At 38.9% G+C, this 15,560-nt stretch overlaps 3 protein-coding genes across 3 annotated transcripts; 2 read left to right on the plus strand and 1 right to left on the minus strand.

Annotated features, from left to right (window-relative positions):
• Positions 1-61: 61 nt before the first annotated feature.
• On the plus strand, positions 62-3,294 carry LOC116248469 (high mobility group B protein 14). The gene is made up of 6 exons (XM_031621268.2): positions 62-176; positions 289-408; positions 1,290-1,347; positions 1,431-1,475; positions 2,671-2,751; positions 3,013-3,294. Exons 1-6 carry the CDS (start codon positions 160-162, stop codon positions 3,052-3,054), a joined length of 363 nt encoding a protein of 120 aa, XP_031477128.1. The 5' UTR covers positions 62-159; the 3' UTR covers positions 3,055-3,294.
• Positions 3,295-4,788: 1,494 nt separating this feature from the next.
• On the plus strand, positions 4,789-6,608 carry LOC116247093 (uncharacterized). Its single transcript, XM_031619053.2, has 2 exons — positions 4,789-5,104; positions 5,798-6,608. The coding sequence occupies exons 1-2, from the start codon at positions 4,853-4,855 to the stop codon at positions 6,218-6,220; spliced, it is 675 nt and encodes a 224-aa protein (XP_031474913.1). The 5' UTR covers positions 4,789-4,852; the 3' UTR covers positions 6,221-6,608.
• A 779-nt stretch (positions 6,609-7,387) lies between these two features.
• LOC116248906 (tobamovirus multiplication protein 1) lies at positions 7,388-15,175 on the minus strand. Its single transcript, XM_031621936.2, has 13 exons — positions 14,952-15,175; positions 14,727-14,777; positions 14,022-14,055; positions 13,624-13,710; positions 13,458-13,509; positions 12,818-12,992; positions 12,577-12,672; positions 11,299-11,359; positions 9,756-9,820; positions 9,010-9,084; positions 8,843-8,918; positions 7,867-8,030; positions 7,388-7,779 (listed from the first exon to the last, which is right to left on the minus strand). Exons 1-13 carry the CDS (start codon positions 15,060-15,062, stop codon positions 7,756-7,758), a joined length of 1,071 nt encoding a protein of 356 aa, XP_031477796.1. The 5' UTR covers positions 15,063-15,175; the 3' UTR covers positions 7,388-7,755.
• Positions 15,176-15,560: the final 385 nt, after the last annotated feature.

Below are 15,560 nucleotides of genomic sequence, written 5' to 3' on the forward strand. Positions count from 1 at the left end.
GGAGAAAAGAGAAGGGTTTTATTGGAATTAGGATATTACTACTCTGCGGGGACACATCCTCTTTGGCTTTCAACTCGAGAAGGGCATTGTTGCGATTTCTGTGGAGCGAGTTCAAACGGCAGGGAAGAGAGACAGAGAGAGAGGGTCTGTCACACCGCAATGCCCGCAACGAGGAAGTAATAATAAAACCCTGTTTTTGTGATGAAGCCTGCTTAAATTCCTGATTTCTTCTTGTTCTCCGGTTTTCATTCTTAGTGGGTTTCCTTTGTGTTGTGAAAAAATTTGCAGGAAAAATGACAAACCGAAGTCGCCCATCAACAAGAAGACCAAGACGGTGAAGAAGAAGAAGCACCAGAAGGTGGACTCGCGGAAGCCCAAGAAGCCGCCAACTGCTTTTTTCTACTTCCTGTAAGTCGTTTCTTTCTGATAAACCTTTTGTTTCTGTTGAGTTCCTTCTGCAGATTCTTTATAGGCATTTAGTTATTTATTTGCTTTTTAATTCTCGTGCTGTCTATAGTTGAGACTTGAAGTTGCAGGATTGGCTTTCTTTTTCCCTTTAGTTTGACTTCTCTACACTTGGAACCAATATGAATTATGTGATGAAACTGATAGATTCTTTACATACGCATAAGTTGACATTCTTCTTATGTTTAATTGCCTGAAGTTCTAAAAATTATCCGGCTAGAATTATGGTAGTGCACGACCAAACAAGTTGGTTTATCTTTTTTTTTTTTTTTTTTTTTTCCTGCGTGGCTTAACTTGCTTGTACTCAGTTTTTTTTTTTTCTGAGATTATGCCATGTTCAAGCGAGCATAGCCTGACAAAAAATTACTGTTATTGTGGTGTTAAGATATATAATTGGTAAATGTATTGGGAAAGGGATCAGTTGTTTATACTGAAATGTGTACATCTATCTGTAAAACATACCCTATACTCATTAAATCCATGTATTCCTAACCTGGTGTCGTTTTTTACAATAGGTGTGCCGAACATAACCCATATATGCAGTATATGACTTCCTCTAGCGTTTGCTGGAGTTTCTGGATTTGAAATGTGCTACTTTCATGATTATTTGGTACTTGGTAGTGATCAGTAAGAACCGTTTTTCATTAAAAAGCAAGAATTTGGTTATACGACTAGCTGTACTATATGGATTGTGCATTCTTAAGAGTTATAAGTAGCGTCGTTTGCTTGATGAGTTATATACATATTGTTCTCGTTTCTTAAGAAACAAGGAAAACAATACTGAGACATTGCATGTGAAACTGTGTACCTGTTCCATCTTGAAGGGAAGACTTCCGGAAAGGATATCAAGAACAGAATCCAGAGATCAAATCAATGCGTGATGTAAGTATGAAATGCTTGTCCATTTTATTCTTTAAATTTTCAATTCACCTTAGCGTTACTGCTTATTATTTATATGTTTGTAGATTGGAAAGGCAGCAGGGGAGAAATGGAAGACAATGACATATGATGTAAGGCCTATTCCACTTCAATCGCATTACGCCACTTTTTTCACAATGCACTTTAGTGTTGGTAGGTAATCATCCTAATGATAAAATTTTGTGGAGGTGACCCTGGTTATAAGATTCTCAACTTTGGCATATACTTCCAAGACTATGCACATCTTTGTGGTTTCATATTCGACTGTACAATAAACATTTGGTACCGCTGGTTGAAACTTCTATTAGTTTTGTCTCTCGCTTTCCACATCATCCACATTGCTTGCAGATTTGGGACAACATGTCTTACTGCTTCTTGGGGTGCTTTGATTCTACTTGTTTGTGTTTGAGTTCATGTGCTGCATTTTTTTCCTTTTAAATCATGTTTATTAATATTTTAACTGTACTTAATATTTTTTATATTCTATTTTCTCAGATTCCACAATGATTGTTCATGTTTTGTTTTGGATTTTCTGAAAGACCAAAAAAGAAAGATATAGACTTTGTATGCTGGTGATGACCAGCTTGTTTCTTTATTCAATACAGACTCTGGCGGCCAGAACTTGGGAAGGCTGCAACTAACCATTAGTTTTGGAGCATGTTCTTGTGGCAGATTTACATAGTCTAGGAGCATCATCTGCTTACATGTTTTTCTTGTTTTTCCTTTGCTTTTATTGGAAGTGCTCTGCTGTAAAGAATATGCCAATTTGTGAAGTTTCGTAATTTTTCTACACATCAAACATTCAGTAGGATCCAGTTGGGAAGAACCAGTAACCTAGAAATCTTGGACTGCACGGTTAGAACTACCAGCTAGGTATGCTGTGTGTGTGATTGCCTCAGGTCTGATTGTGCATGAACACGCATGGTAGCTTTAAGTTTGGCAATAGATCTATTTTTGTCCTAGTTTCTTCAATCCCTTTTTTGTTGTGGTTTCTTTTTTCCAAATGAATAGTAAGTTGAAGGTCTCACTGTCATGGTAAATTTTGCCAACCCTGTAAATATCTGCACAAAGTATTCTCACCCTAGTTGACGTTTCAAGCTTTAGCAATATCTACTTTTAAGATTTAATTATGCTATCTCAAGGGTTTCAAATGATTTTAAATTGCACGAGTTGCAGAGTTTCTTTAGCTTTTTATCTATTAGTCCCCAAAGCATCCTACTTCATTTACCTTGACTTTTCATAAAGTTGCTAAATGACTGACGGTTCTTGTTTGGTAATGTTTGGCAGGAAAAGGTTGAATATTATGATATTGCCACTGAAAAGCGGGCTGAATTTGATAAGGCCATGTCGGATTATTTGGACAGAAAGGTTTCTTATTCTGTTCTCGTTGTTAATATAATTCAAATTGATTTTATCAAAATTTGACTAAGTGGATCCATTGACAAGATCTACTCTAAAAACATTGTGCTGCTCTGTTCAGCTGCAATGGTTGATAGCATTATAGTGAATTGGCCCGTCCTCTTCTACTACTGTGATATTTAAATTGGATTCAACCAAGAGCAATATGGAACAAATTTTTCAGCTATTCCATCCTGACTTGTTGCTGATAATTTCTTGTGGTAATTGTAGGAAAATGGTGAGGATGCTGTAAGTGGTGGTGAATCATGCTAGATGGTGCCTTACGCAGCCAATTACTGACCTGACATATTTAATTTGTGTTAAGAGCAGTGAGAATGCAAAGTAGTGGAAGAGTCCTACTAGTATGTGTCTCAAGTTGTTAATTGTAGCGTGTTGTGTTTGTTACTTTGCTGATCGCATGTATAGGCTTATGTTTAAGACACTTGGGATGGTTGGCAAGATTGCTACCCAATTCCGTCTTCGGTAGTGCTGAATGTATATGATTTCCCTTCACCTTTTGCCAAGCTTCAAATTTAATTATCTCCATCTCATGAGAAATATGTTCTCTGTTTAATTTTCGTTGATTCAATTTTGAGGAAGACTCCACTTGTTTGTAATTGTAGAGCGAGAGAGCGAGAGAGAGAGATTGTGGTCGTGAACTATGATATCAGACTGTTGGAAGAAATTTTCTTCTCCTTTTCCAAGTTGAAGGGGCGAACCCGTATTAAATACTCATGAGATGCTTATGGGAAAAAATATAATTTGCAGACTTAACCAACACATTCATCTCCACAATATTGCCTTGCCTAATTTACAATATATGCATGTACAATCACTTCGAGCAAACCCCTTTTAACGCTTTTATGAGGCTACGTGGCTCTATTTTCTTTTGATGGTCAAACCAACAACAGATTGTATTTCCTTTTTATGAACAATTCAGCTGTAGCACCAATTGTCACCCCGCTGATCTACCAAGAACGGAAACAGAGAAGTTGCATCGTCAATAGCCGCTTGCATAAAGTCTCGTTTCAATTTTATCGTTTGTCTTCTGAAGAGAAGCTTTACTCGCTGTAACTTGTCATCTCTCTCCACCTCCTTCTCATACAAAAGGCCAACCGTATTGTCTTACAGAGATGTACGTAATTACTCCTAATTCATTATTCTTAAATCTCTTTCTCTGTTACCCCAAGGAGCTCAGTGTAGTTAGCCAACTTCCTCATCAAACCTGCTGGAGATGACCTCCAAAATTTATTAAAGCTGATACATAAAAAAACAGTCAATATGTACAAGAAGGGCGAGTCCTCTCTCTCTCTCTCTCTCTCTCTTAATGTGTACCAACATTTGGATCACAACATGACCTGGATTAGACGAATTTAAACATCATTTGAGATTGTCGCATGACAATAGAATAGTGTAAGACATCAAAAGGTGGAATTAAACGAGTAACATATGAACATAAAGGGACAGTAGTAGTCTGGTAGATCAGAATCTAACTTCGAGGTTTTTTGGTTCCTCAATTCCACTGGACCCATTACGGCATGTTGAACTCAAATAACAATATATGTGCCACATCAAATAACAAGCCGGATCATATTTTACCATTTCAACATCCAAAGTTATCAACTTTTTTAGTATAACGTACAATCTGTTTTAATGGTTAAAAACTAACATTCATATTGCAAGACACTGTCAATTCATTTTAAGAATTGCGTGCTTGTCGCATCATAAGTATCAGTAAATGAAAAGGACGCGAGAAGTATGCGTAAGCCAAGAAGAAAGTGAATGTGCTGAAGAACATTACACTAAAGAAACAAAATCAAAGCCCACTCTCCCAGTAGCTTTGCACCGGAAATTCAGGAAAGCAGTGTGAAGCGAGAAGCATAAAAGTAAGTGGTTACATGAAAAATATGAATTTGAGTCTTCTTTGGTCATTCCATCAAAGTTAGACGTGCTTTTATAAAATTTCCAAGCAAACCCTTGAAGAGTATTTTTGCGGCTGCTCTCCCGTTAGGGTTTTCTGGGGAGAGAAAGAAAGGCAGGGAGGGAGGGAGAGAGAGAGAGTGAGAACGAGATGGAGCAGAGGGAATCGTCGGAGTCGATGGCAGTCGACGCCGGAGTCGCCAATCGGGGAAAGGAGACGGCCCTCTTCTCCATCAAACCGAAGTTCGAGCCCCTCAAAGCGCAAGAGATGTCCGGTGGGCAGGTCCAGTTCCGGAAGGTGTCTGTTCCCCCGCACCGCTACACCCCTCTGAAGAAGGCGTGGATGGACATATATACGCCCATATATGAGCAGATGAAGATCGACATCCGCATGAACCTCAAGGTTGGTTTTGGCGCCCTACCCACCTTCTCTAAAGGATTTTTCCTCAAGATTTTGTTGGGGTTTTAGGAAGTGATCTGGCCTACTTCAATTTTTCGTGATCTTAATGGGTTCTGTTTGTTGTTTTTTTCTTTTGTTGGCTTCTGGAGGCTGGTCGATTCGTCTTCCTTATGCTTTGGCTTTTGCCTTGGGTGTCTTGTCCCTCTGATAGTTTGTCATGTTATTTTAGTTTTGTCTGTCTGAATTTAGGATTGCCGTAGAAGTTTTGCTCTCTCTTATGAGGAGAATATAGACGGATATAGGCTCCATGTTAAGGTAAACTAACTGGATTGTCCTCAATTGGTTTCTCTTCCTTTTTTTTTTCTTCTTGTTATTACAATATTTTGTTCGTCTGCTTAGTGATGTCTTCCGCGGTAGGGTATCAACTCAGTTAATGCTTCTATATAATTAGTTTCATCATAAAGTCTGTAGCAAATTGGATCTCTTGTGGCCTTCTTTCTTTAGGTAATGCCCTGTTGGAGGAGTTTGTATTTCAAGAGGACTTGGTATCAATAGTGGCAGTGAAGTTGCTTGAATTTTTTGAAACAATACTAAGCTCGAGTTCTTTGTGCTTATGAACCTTGAAATAATCATTGGTGGGTGTATGTCTTATTACAGTAGCACTGATCACCGAGTTGCATTGCTGTGAATTTTCAGACAAGGAAAGTGGAACTGAAGACACGGGCAGACACACCGGACATCAGTAACCTGCAAAAATGTGCTGATTTCGTGCACGCTTTCATGCTAGGTTTTGACATTCCAGATGCCATTGCCCTCCTTCGGCTCGATGATCTGTATGTAGATTCCTTTGAGATAAAGGATGTTAAGACTCTGAGAGGAGAGCACCTTTCTCGGGCAATTGGTCGTTTAGCTGGCAAAGGTGGCAAGACGAAGTTTGCTATTGAGAATTCGACGAGAACTCGAATAGTGATAGCAGACACGAAGATACACATTCTTGGGTCCTTCTTAAACATTAAAGTCGCCAGAGATTCTTTGTGTAGTCTCATTTTAGGATCCCCAGCAGGTAAGGTCTATTCCAAGTTGAGAGCAGTCTCTGCTAGAATGGCTGAGAAATTTTGAATGCTGGATCAGTTTCTGCATGTTGGCAGTGAAATTTTGATGCGATCATCTTATTTAACCAGTTTGAGTTCTTAGAGTGAGCATTGCGCGATTGGTTGATTCTGTCGGATAGAAGGTGTTGTCATTGGTGGTGGCACCGGATTTGCTATGGAATAACCTAGAGGTTTCTGCCACTACCATTATTATTTGTTCCTTTATGGGCTTCATGTAGTTGCTGGTCAAATTCCTGTTGCTTTGAGTACAAAGAGTATAAATGAGTTTGTCTTGCTGACCATCTACTTACTGAGCCAGATTTCCTCTGTCTCGAATCATGTATACTAATATGGTTTTTGACTTAATTCTCTCAACTGATGTATGGGTATATTTAACCAAGTGTCTTATTTGAAAATTGTCTTTTGCAATGTTGATGGACGTTGATGGTAGAAGGCACGTTTATGGTTTGGGCACGACTTGTAGGACTTTTTGCATATCAATTGTGGATTTTATAGACAATCTTTACTGGGCTATCCATTTTCGATTTCTTAAATTTGTTTCTGCACTTCTCGCCTCTTTCCTGAAAGGGTTCACCATAAATTTTGTTTCATCCCCTCGAACTAGGAAATCTAAATCTATCTACTTGGACTTTTGTAGTCTTGGACTACCGCTGATTATGGAATAAAAATTGTCAATTAACCTTGATATCTTTCCTTTCGAGTTACGTCCGTATATGTGCATTTTGGCACCGCATGTGCATTACCCCATCAAGCCGTCTGTAACTTTTTAGCCTTGCGTAGCTTACATTTGCATGTGTTCAAAATCAATTTTCTGTAAGTGGGTTGGAAGTTCTTAGCAAGCAAAGGTTGTAGACGACTGAAGTGTGAGTGCAAGTGTAATCCACCTGAGTGCAAGTGAAGGACGCAGTTGCGAGTAGGCAAGTGAAAGACGCAGTTGGGAGTAGGCAGTTTAAACAGAAATATGGTACGGGCATGTCATACGGGAGTATGTTGTCCGGGCGAGAGATGGAAAGGAAGAGCACCGTAGAACAAAGAAAAATCATGTTTCTGCTCCTGTTGCCCAAAGGTCACTAGCAGTTATTTGTTGAAAAAAAAAGGGAACAGCAATTTCACATTAGCCTAAAGTATCTACTTAAGCAAAAAATGAACTCTACGAAAGGCCTAATAGTTTAACTAACAGGAACGGAGAAATCTGCTCCATCACTTTAGCAAAAGTGCTGTTGTCTTATTACATCTTGCTCAGTTCGAAGAAAAATTAAAAGAAACATGACATTCACGCACTAATTTACATTTGATCGACCAGAACTCGGTCAATCTGCGCCATATACAGGGCCAACTCCAGAGGCTGCACTCATTAGGCATATCAAGTCAGGACCGGTTGCGTGTGGGCTGGCCGGAGCAGAACGTGGCCATCTCATCTGCCAAAGCCAGCATTCGCTCATTTGAGTTTTCCAACATAAGAACTCCAGGAAGCTTGCTGGACGCTTTTCAGCTTCTGTCTTTTCAGCTTATCCGTTAATGCAAGTGATTTAAGCAAAATTTTCATATTGGACTTGCTCTTAGTACCTGCGAAGGTAACATCAAACGCCTCAATTAGACAACATAAGCAAGCAGTTAACAAGGTATAATCAAGCTTTCTTTGCATGGACAAACCTGGTTCTGCGCACCAGTTGAGGTAATCCAGCGCTGAGGAGCCGGAGATGGCATCCTTCTGTCGGTGATAATGGTCGCAGGACTAGATGGTGAGACGTTAACTGTTGGCCGAGGTGGCGTGTCTCTCATGACCCACAACACTGTACTTGATGGCACAGATGAACCTAGAAGGCAATTAAGATATCAAATCATCACGTACTAATAGAAAAAAAAATGCGCTAAGAATGAGAATGTTACATAAAATAACCACAAAAATAAAAGATACGGTATGAAAATGCAGTAAACATTTAACCAAGAGACTAGATTTACAGCGAACCAAAAGATCATAAAGAAAGTGTCGATTCAGGCTTATATAAGCAGAGAATGAAACATTCAACAGTGATAAAAATTTGGTGAAACGCCAATAAAAAGACACTCGTACTCAGAAAGGCCTTTGGACGGTAAAATTTGGTCTTTCTCTTAGGGTTATCCAACACCCAGCATGAGTTTGATGCCTCTACGGCAACTTCATTTATGGACATCACCGTTCCAACTGTTTTCGGAGGCAAAGGACTACTGCTTGATACTGTAAAGAGTTCGGAGAAGACGTTCTTGCCACATTCAAAGCTGTAACCGTACTTTCCTCGAGTGTTCCTCCTATATGGCCACACAACTTTTTTTTCTTACTGATTAGGCTGTGCAGTTTCCTTTTCTTTTCTGAAGCGTGGGAAAATTTAGGCAGTGTAATGACAAGATAGCCATTACACTATGCTCTACAACTTGAAGGTCCCAAGTCCAAAAATGTAGCCAGGTGGAGGGGCGGCCCTTGTCTGCAGCTGCTTGTCTTGCCCTTCTTTATTCTATGTTAAATTGGTGATGTACAAGAAAACCGTTTTGACACACATTCCATGTGTGCTTCAAGAAAATTTCAGAACTGCAGAAATATAACAAACATAAACAAACCAATATTATTACAATAACAAAGAGAAGAAAGTACCTATAAAATAATATAGAATTATTAGGAGGGATGAGTATACAGCATCTGTGTCTTTAGAATGCCAATTATTCAAAACCTGTAACAAGAAGCATAATTACTTTAAAAAAATGCTCTATACTGAATTTCATAGCTATCATGAGAAGTTTTCCTCAGCATTGACCACTTACAGGAATATCTGTAACAAGAGCTATCAGAGCGCATATTGTAAAACATACAACAGAGACTGCTGCCAGTCCTGCAACCTGCACTTGCATACAAGGTTGAAAATGTCAGAACAACAAGCAAGATGGGGGAGAATCTGGAAAACAGGTCAGATATAGATGCTTGTGAGGCTAAAATTCATTTTTAACATCTATTGGCAGTGCTACCATTGACATAAGCTGAAGAACTCGCTCAGGAAAACCAAGGGGTTTAATGTGTCAAGAAGTACCCATATTATTACATTAAGCAGCATAAAAATGGAATCGAATTTTCTCATGAATGTTTCTTCCACAAGTAAAAGCATTTGAACCAAATGCACAGATACAATGGAATGGGCTATATATATATATATATATATATATATATATATCAGTTAAAGGAGGAATACTTAGAAAGGTATCTGTACAATATAGATCTACACAACATAAGTTCCCAAAACTACCACTATTCTTATACATAAGAATACTTAAATTGGAGAAATAAATAAATAAATAATACTATGATATGTTGTCATATAAGCAATATGTTCTCATATAAACAATTTTTCTTGTTATTTTACTTACAACATTATCCAATCAAAGTATCAAGACAACATTTCAATCTGCAGTCCACTTAAAAAGGTGGAATTGCCGAAGTATGTGTTTCATCACAGTTGACCATAATAATAATCATACAAGTTATCGGTTAAAGGCCTGAGTAGCACAGGAATCACCTTCCGGATCTCTGATGAAGCCCTTTCAGACCTCACTTTGCTCATTTTTGAGAACAATAAGGAACCTGACTTGGCAAAAAGAAAAAAAATGGGGAAATATGAATATCACAACCTTTCTAGGATATCTATATCAACTAATTAAGCATTACAATATAATAAGAAATGGACAGCAATCTAAAATATTATGCAAAGGAAAGCAAGGAAGAGAAGACATATAGTGACCTAAGGCTATTCAGGGGTAAACATCAATAACATTCACGTTCTCACATGCAATTCACCAATGGATTTATAAATTGATTTTGTACAACTGGCGTCCTTACATCATTGGAACATGTTTGAGTTTAGCCCTTGCCCTTAGAGCAGGAAAGGCACTAAAAATAGCTTAGCACCTTATTTGTAACCATTCACTTCATTTTTCAATTTTCAAGAGAAATGTTCTAGAAAAACCACTTTAACCAACCACTTTAACCAAACATGGCTTCAATAACTTAGGAAATAGTTCCACTTCAATGCGATGCTTTTCCATCTCAAATGATAAGGAGAAACCTATCCATAGTACAAGGTGCAGACAAGAATTCAAGACCAAACTTGTCCATCAGCTTGATGTGCAAACATAAAGGGGGTCGTGTAAGCCAGAAGAGTCAACGCTTTAAGCACGTCACAGCATAAATCATTTCAAAGCATGAAAGCCACTTCATAGAGCATTGTAACTATAGATAAATTTCTATTGATGTAGGGAGGAAAATGTGGAACAACTCAAATTGAAAAGAACATACTAGGAACTGTTTGAGAGAACTTTTGAGGATGCAATTATGGATTCAGATCCTCAAACAGAAAAAAGGGCATTTCACGCTCCCAGGATAACTGTTTGCAAGGCCCCATGAATCTCCAGCATCATACTTACCACACACCCAACATTCCAGGAATCAAGGTAGTGTGTTTCAGACACATGCAGTTAATAAACAGGAAGCTGGAAAAAACACCATAATAGTGGTAGCTGGTATAGAAACTGATAACTACCACCTATTGACAGTTTAGCTGGATTAGAGAATTGACTCAGCAAATGCACTATGAAAACGTTCTTGTCCTATGTTTTGTCAAGCTGATTACAATGGACAATAGGATTTCCACACTCCTCCCAGATAATACCCTGACAACAGGCTCTCAAACTGAACCTTAACTACAATTGTTTAGTGTGGGCAGAAAATCTGAAAGTTTATTTAATGTTACACTGTGGAAGGAGCAATCTCTAGTGAACTAATGGTTTATCAAAGCAGGCATCATAAAAATTTGGAACAGGTGCCGGTTAATTTGCATTCACCCAGTGGAATGAAACCATCAATGGTGAACTGATGGTGGATCAAAAGTAGGTCAGAAGGAGAAGTCCTACATCTCCAGGACATGGTAAGCCTCCCAAAAAGGAAGACTCATCAGAAAACTCTTTTTGCAAACGAAACTAGCAAAAGGAGTTGTATGGAAAAATGTACTATTGATGCAATGGTACATAAGAAACAGCTAAGGCAGCCAGCAAAACATTGAGTACCATAGCATGCTAAACCCGCTGCAAGGACAAGCATCACTGCAGCAAAAAGATCCAAGTAAACCTGCAAAAAAGGATACTTAATTGATTTAATAATGCGACAACAAGTAATAGCCTAATGGCTAATAGTTCTATGTACCAAGTAGCAAATGAGGAAGAAAAACAACTCGATGGACATCACCCATTCATTTGCAGTTTAGGATGGACAAAACTTCATTGTAAAACCCAAAAAAGGGGTTCCTGCATATGATATGGCAATGAGTTCCTTAGAGGCTTAGACCACTGCTGGTCTGAACAACATCCCTTTCAAAAACCTCATGAATTGTTCAATTTTTCAGTTCAAGGCTAAAATGTAGGTGATATCTCGAATTTATAACATGTGCAGCTCAGTTGCTCAAGTCATGGGCCCACATCTTGATCCACATACACTCAGATCTTGCAGGCAGTCAAATATGTCCGAAGGGCAACATCTGAATGCCTAAGGATGAATGTATGAGGACCTAAGCTTGCTCACGGCTGGCCCATGTGGCAAGGGCCACACTCCTACCTGATGTGTTTTAAGTACATAATCCTAAGCATGAGATTTAGATCCCTGATATAAAGCAAGTGAATGAATTTCTGATCCAACCTGCCCTGCATCAGATGAGAGGGACCCTCCTCCTATCCTCTATGTCAAAAGCTAATTGAATTTCAAAGATGCTGCAATGGTATGTTCTGTTTACATGCGATCTAAGACCAGAGCAACTGAGATAGCAAATATCTGATGATGTCAACCCAGGGTTCAAGTTCCAGTCACAAGAAATCGCACCAAACAAAATAAACAATACCATCGGTCCTGTCACACCACTGCCAAAGATAGTCAAGACTGTGTACAATGATCATAGCACCCTTACACGGTTGGCTAATGTGCTTTTAACATATATTTCTCAGATAACTGAATGCACAAGAAATCATTCTTTTATTTCTGATACTTCTTGACCAGATAAGCTAAGCCATTCACACAGGCTCAGAGCAAGTTCATGGGTTGGCTTCTGGTGTTGCTAGTCATGTGAGAACATTTTTTTGTGGGAAAAATAGATTATTTGTCAACACAAAGACCGACTCTCTTCCAAAAGAATTTTTTCTCAAGCACGATCTAAGGTATCCAAGCAGGCCATGTCTATATTCTTGAAATGAAAAAACTATTGCATCCATTAATAAACGTTTCACAAGTTTAGAAATAACTTTTAAAAGAAAATTGCAAAATCAATATATGTTGCACAATGTAGCAGATGCCCATACCCGTGCTACCAATGATGAATCAATAGGATTCTTCCCCATGCCAACCCACACGAGCACTGCTGTTGCTATTGCTAAACAGAACAGAAATAAAGTTACCTGGAAAGGGAATAAATATCAGAATTAGCAATGGCACCTTGGCTGGTCTCACAGCAAAAGCAGAATGCACCATAGTATTTGGATTTGAAATCCATTGATAGAGGTCAACTGGCAGCAACACAAGATAATCCTTGACACTACCTACCAGTATTACAATTTTCTGTCGGCTTCCGATATGCATGGCGAGCACAGGGCAACACTTTCTACGACTTTCTACATGCTGAACACCTGCTCTGGTTTTTGACTTTTCCATTAACAACTGGTAAATAGAATCATCTTCATCTTCCTCCACATCATTCGCCTGATGGCAAAGGTCGACCCTATAAAACAACATGATAAATGTTGTCTTGTAACAAAGCAATCCACAGTAATGAATTGCAAGATAAAGACAAAACATGTTGCACATAGAGAAAGGACAATCAATCCGAAGACATTCACAGGTCTATGTCCCTGGGATGTGAGTCCCTCAACCGAACATTTTGATAGAAATTTAATGATAATTTAGGTTCCTTGTCATAAAGAAATTTATTGGTGACTGGGCTCATCTGTCCTAAAGAGTCCAATAAAAGAAAAAGTTAGATCCCTGAATCTCTGTGAACTTGACAAGGAACATTAATAGTTTCATAAGCTATAGGACATCTAGAAAGATAATACATGTTTCTCCAAAAGATTGCCACTCATAAATTGTTCCTTTTGCAATGGCCATCTGATGGTTGTCACTGTCCCAAATGTAACATTGGTGGAATCAGTTTGCAAGCATTATAACAAAGAACTTCAAAGCTTACCAGAATGACAAAAGCAGAAGAAACGTTGCAATGAAGAGAATTTGTGGAAAGGCTGCGGAAGACATGTTAAGGATATCAGGCGACAATCCCTCAACTTCAAGACGCTATTCATGAACAAGAGAAAATCAAACTCATTATTTTAAAGTTTGAGTATGGCATAGTATACCCATGAAGATGAATCCACAAGCATGTGACCAACATGACCATCCTTTACTGTTGGCAAGAAGAGTTAGGAGAAAATAGATCATGTAACCTGCAAAACCAACAGGCATTTAAAACACATAAACAGCAAGAACAATGAAGGGCACCAAGGTGGCACAAGTCAGGTCCAAGAAATTCAAACTGAAAGGTAGGTTTTGTTGTTTTTTATACAGTTTTATGATCTTGTACTATTAGTTGAAATTAACAACACCGCCACCAGTATCTTGGACGGTTAGCGAGAAGTTTACAGGAGCTAAACATGCCAGTATGCTCTGTAGGATCGGTCATACTGACATTGGCCCGTTCCACTATACAAAATAATTTTATGACCCTCATAACAAAACCATAAAAAGAAAGCCATACCAACATTGGAAGAGCCGATCAGTAGATGGAAAACCTGCATGAAGATACCCATTGTCATGGTGCAAGCTTGTTAAGACACAAACCTCGAATGTCAAAACCATATATTTCTAAAGTTAATGAAAAATATAGAAATCCAGTTACTTCAGCTATAGCAAGTTGAACAGTGCAATTCAGTCTGGTTTTAGTTTGACAAACATAGTTCAGCAGACAAAATGTGAACTTAATATCCTGGACCCAACAAGGCTCGATTTGATTTTTCTACTTCCCATGCAGAATTAACAACAACGAACAGTATAAAAAAGAAAGGATTCAAAACGCATAGAGAGATTCCGTAATGTCCAATTCACATGAGAGCTAGTAATGTCCGCTATCAAATTAAAAGATCGTAAGCACCACATTGTGCCCATTCAATCTTTTCCAACCAATTCCAATTTCTACTCCACATCTTTAAGCCCTCAACAAATCCACATGATTACCATGATCTCAAACTCTACGAAGAGCACCAAAAATAATCCAAATTCTAACAAATGCTCGAAATGGCGGAGGCTAGACAACAGCAATAACAATTTCACCACCAGTCACATCTTATTTCATCCAAACATAAATTAGAAGTAAAAACACACCAAAATTATCGGAATGAACCCAGATGCAGTTCCATGAGACAAGAAATGAAACTTTTTTCTACAATACTTCCATCGAGCTCACCTTCTGGCGCGTCCATCCGACCTGCCTATTCTGCAAATGTATCCTCAACAGCTGCAACAAAGGAATCCAGAAATAAGAAATGATAAACGAAAAGGGAAAAGAAGAATCAAAACCAAGAAACCTAGTAGCACAATCAGAGAAAGTCAACTGAAAAACCAAACATGAGAAAAAAAAAACAAATCCAACACCTCAAAACCCTAAGGGGAGAGAGAGGGAGAGAGGGACCTGGGAGAAAGCGATGGCGGCAACAACGCCGTCGACGCATGCGAGGGAGAGAGAGGTGATGGCAGGGACGGGAGGGAGGCATCGGTCCAGCTTCCCCACTCCGTGCAGCATTTTGGCGGGAACCTGCCGGGGCAGGCCGCCGGAGTGTGCCGGAAATCGGATCGGAAAAATCCTTCTCTTCTCCTCTTCTCCACCGGATTCGCTAGCCCACGGGATATTCTACGAGGTGCAGATGCACGCTCTTTTAGCCTAGCTCCACCTTACCACCCTTGGTCAACGGGATGTCAACTCCAGGTTGGACGAAAAAGGACATCACCTTCGACGTGGAAGGCCCTGATTGGAGGTGAAAACGGAAACCGGATTAAAGTGGATATGAGCCTGCGACGTTAGATCCAGGTATCACACATCATTTAAAAATTTCCTTTTCCTTTCTCAAAATTTTTGGAAAATTTAATTCAAAGCACAATTTTTTTTTCTTGGATTGTTCATTTCATTTGAGAAGTTTCATACATTTTTAAATGTCCAGATATGAAAATCTTGAGAGAAGCTTGTGAATATATGCGGTTTTTTGTAACTTTATTTTTAAAAATGCCATGCAAGAAACGACTA

The sequence above is a fragment of the Nymphaea colorata genome, chromosome 2 (genome assembly GCF_008831285.2).
Source record: "Nymphaea colorata isolate Beijing-Zhang1983 chromosome 2, ASM883128v2, whole genome shotgun sequence".
Lineage (NCBI taxonomy): Eukaryota > Viridiplantae > Streptophyta > Magnoliopsida > Nymphaeales > Nymphaeaceae > Nymphaea > Nymphaea colorata.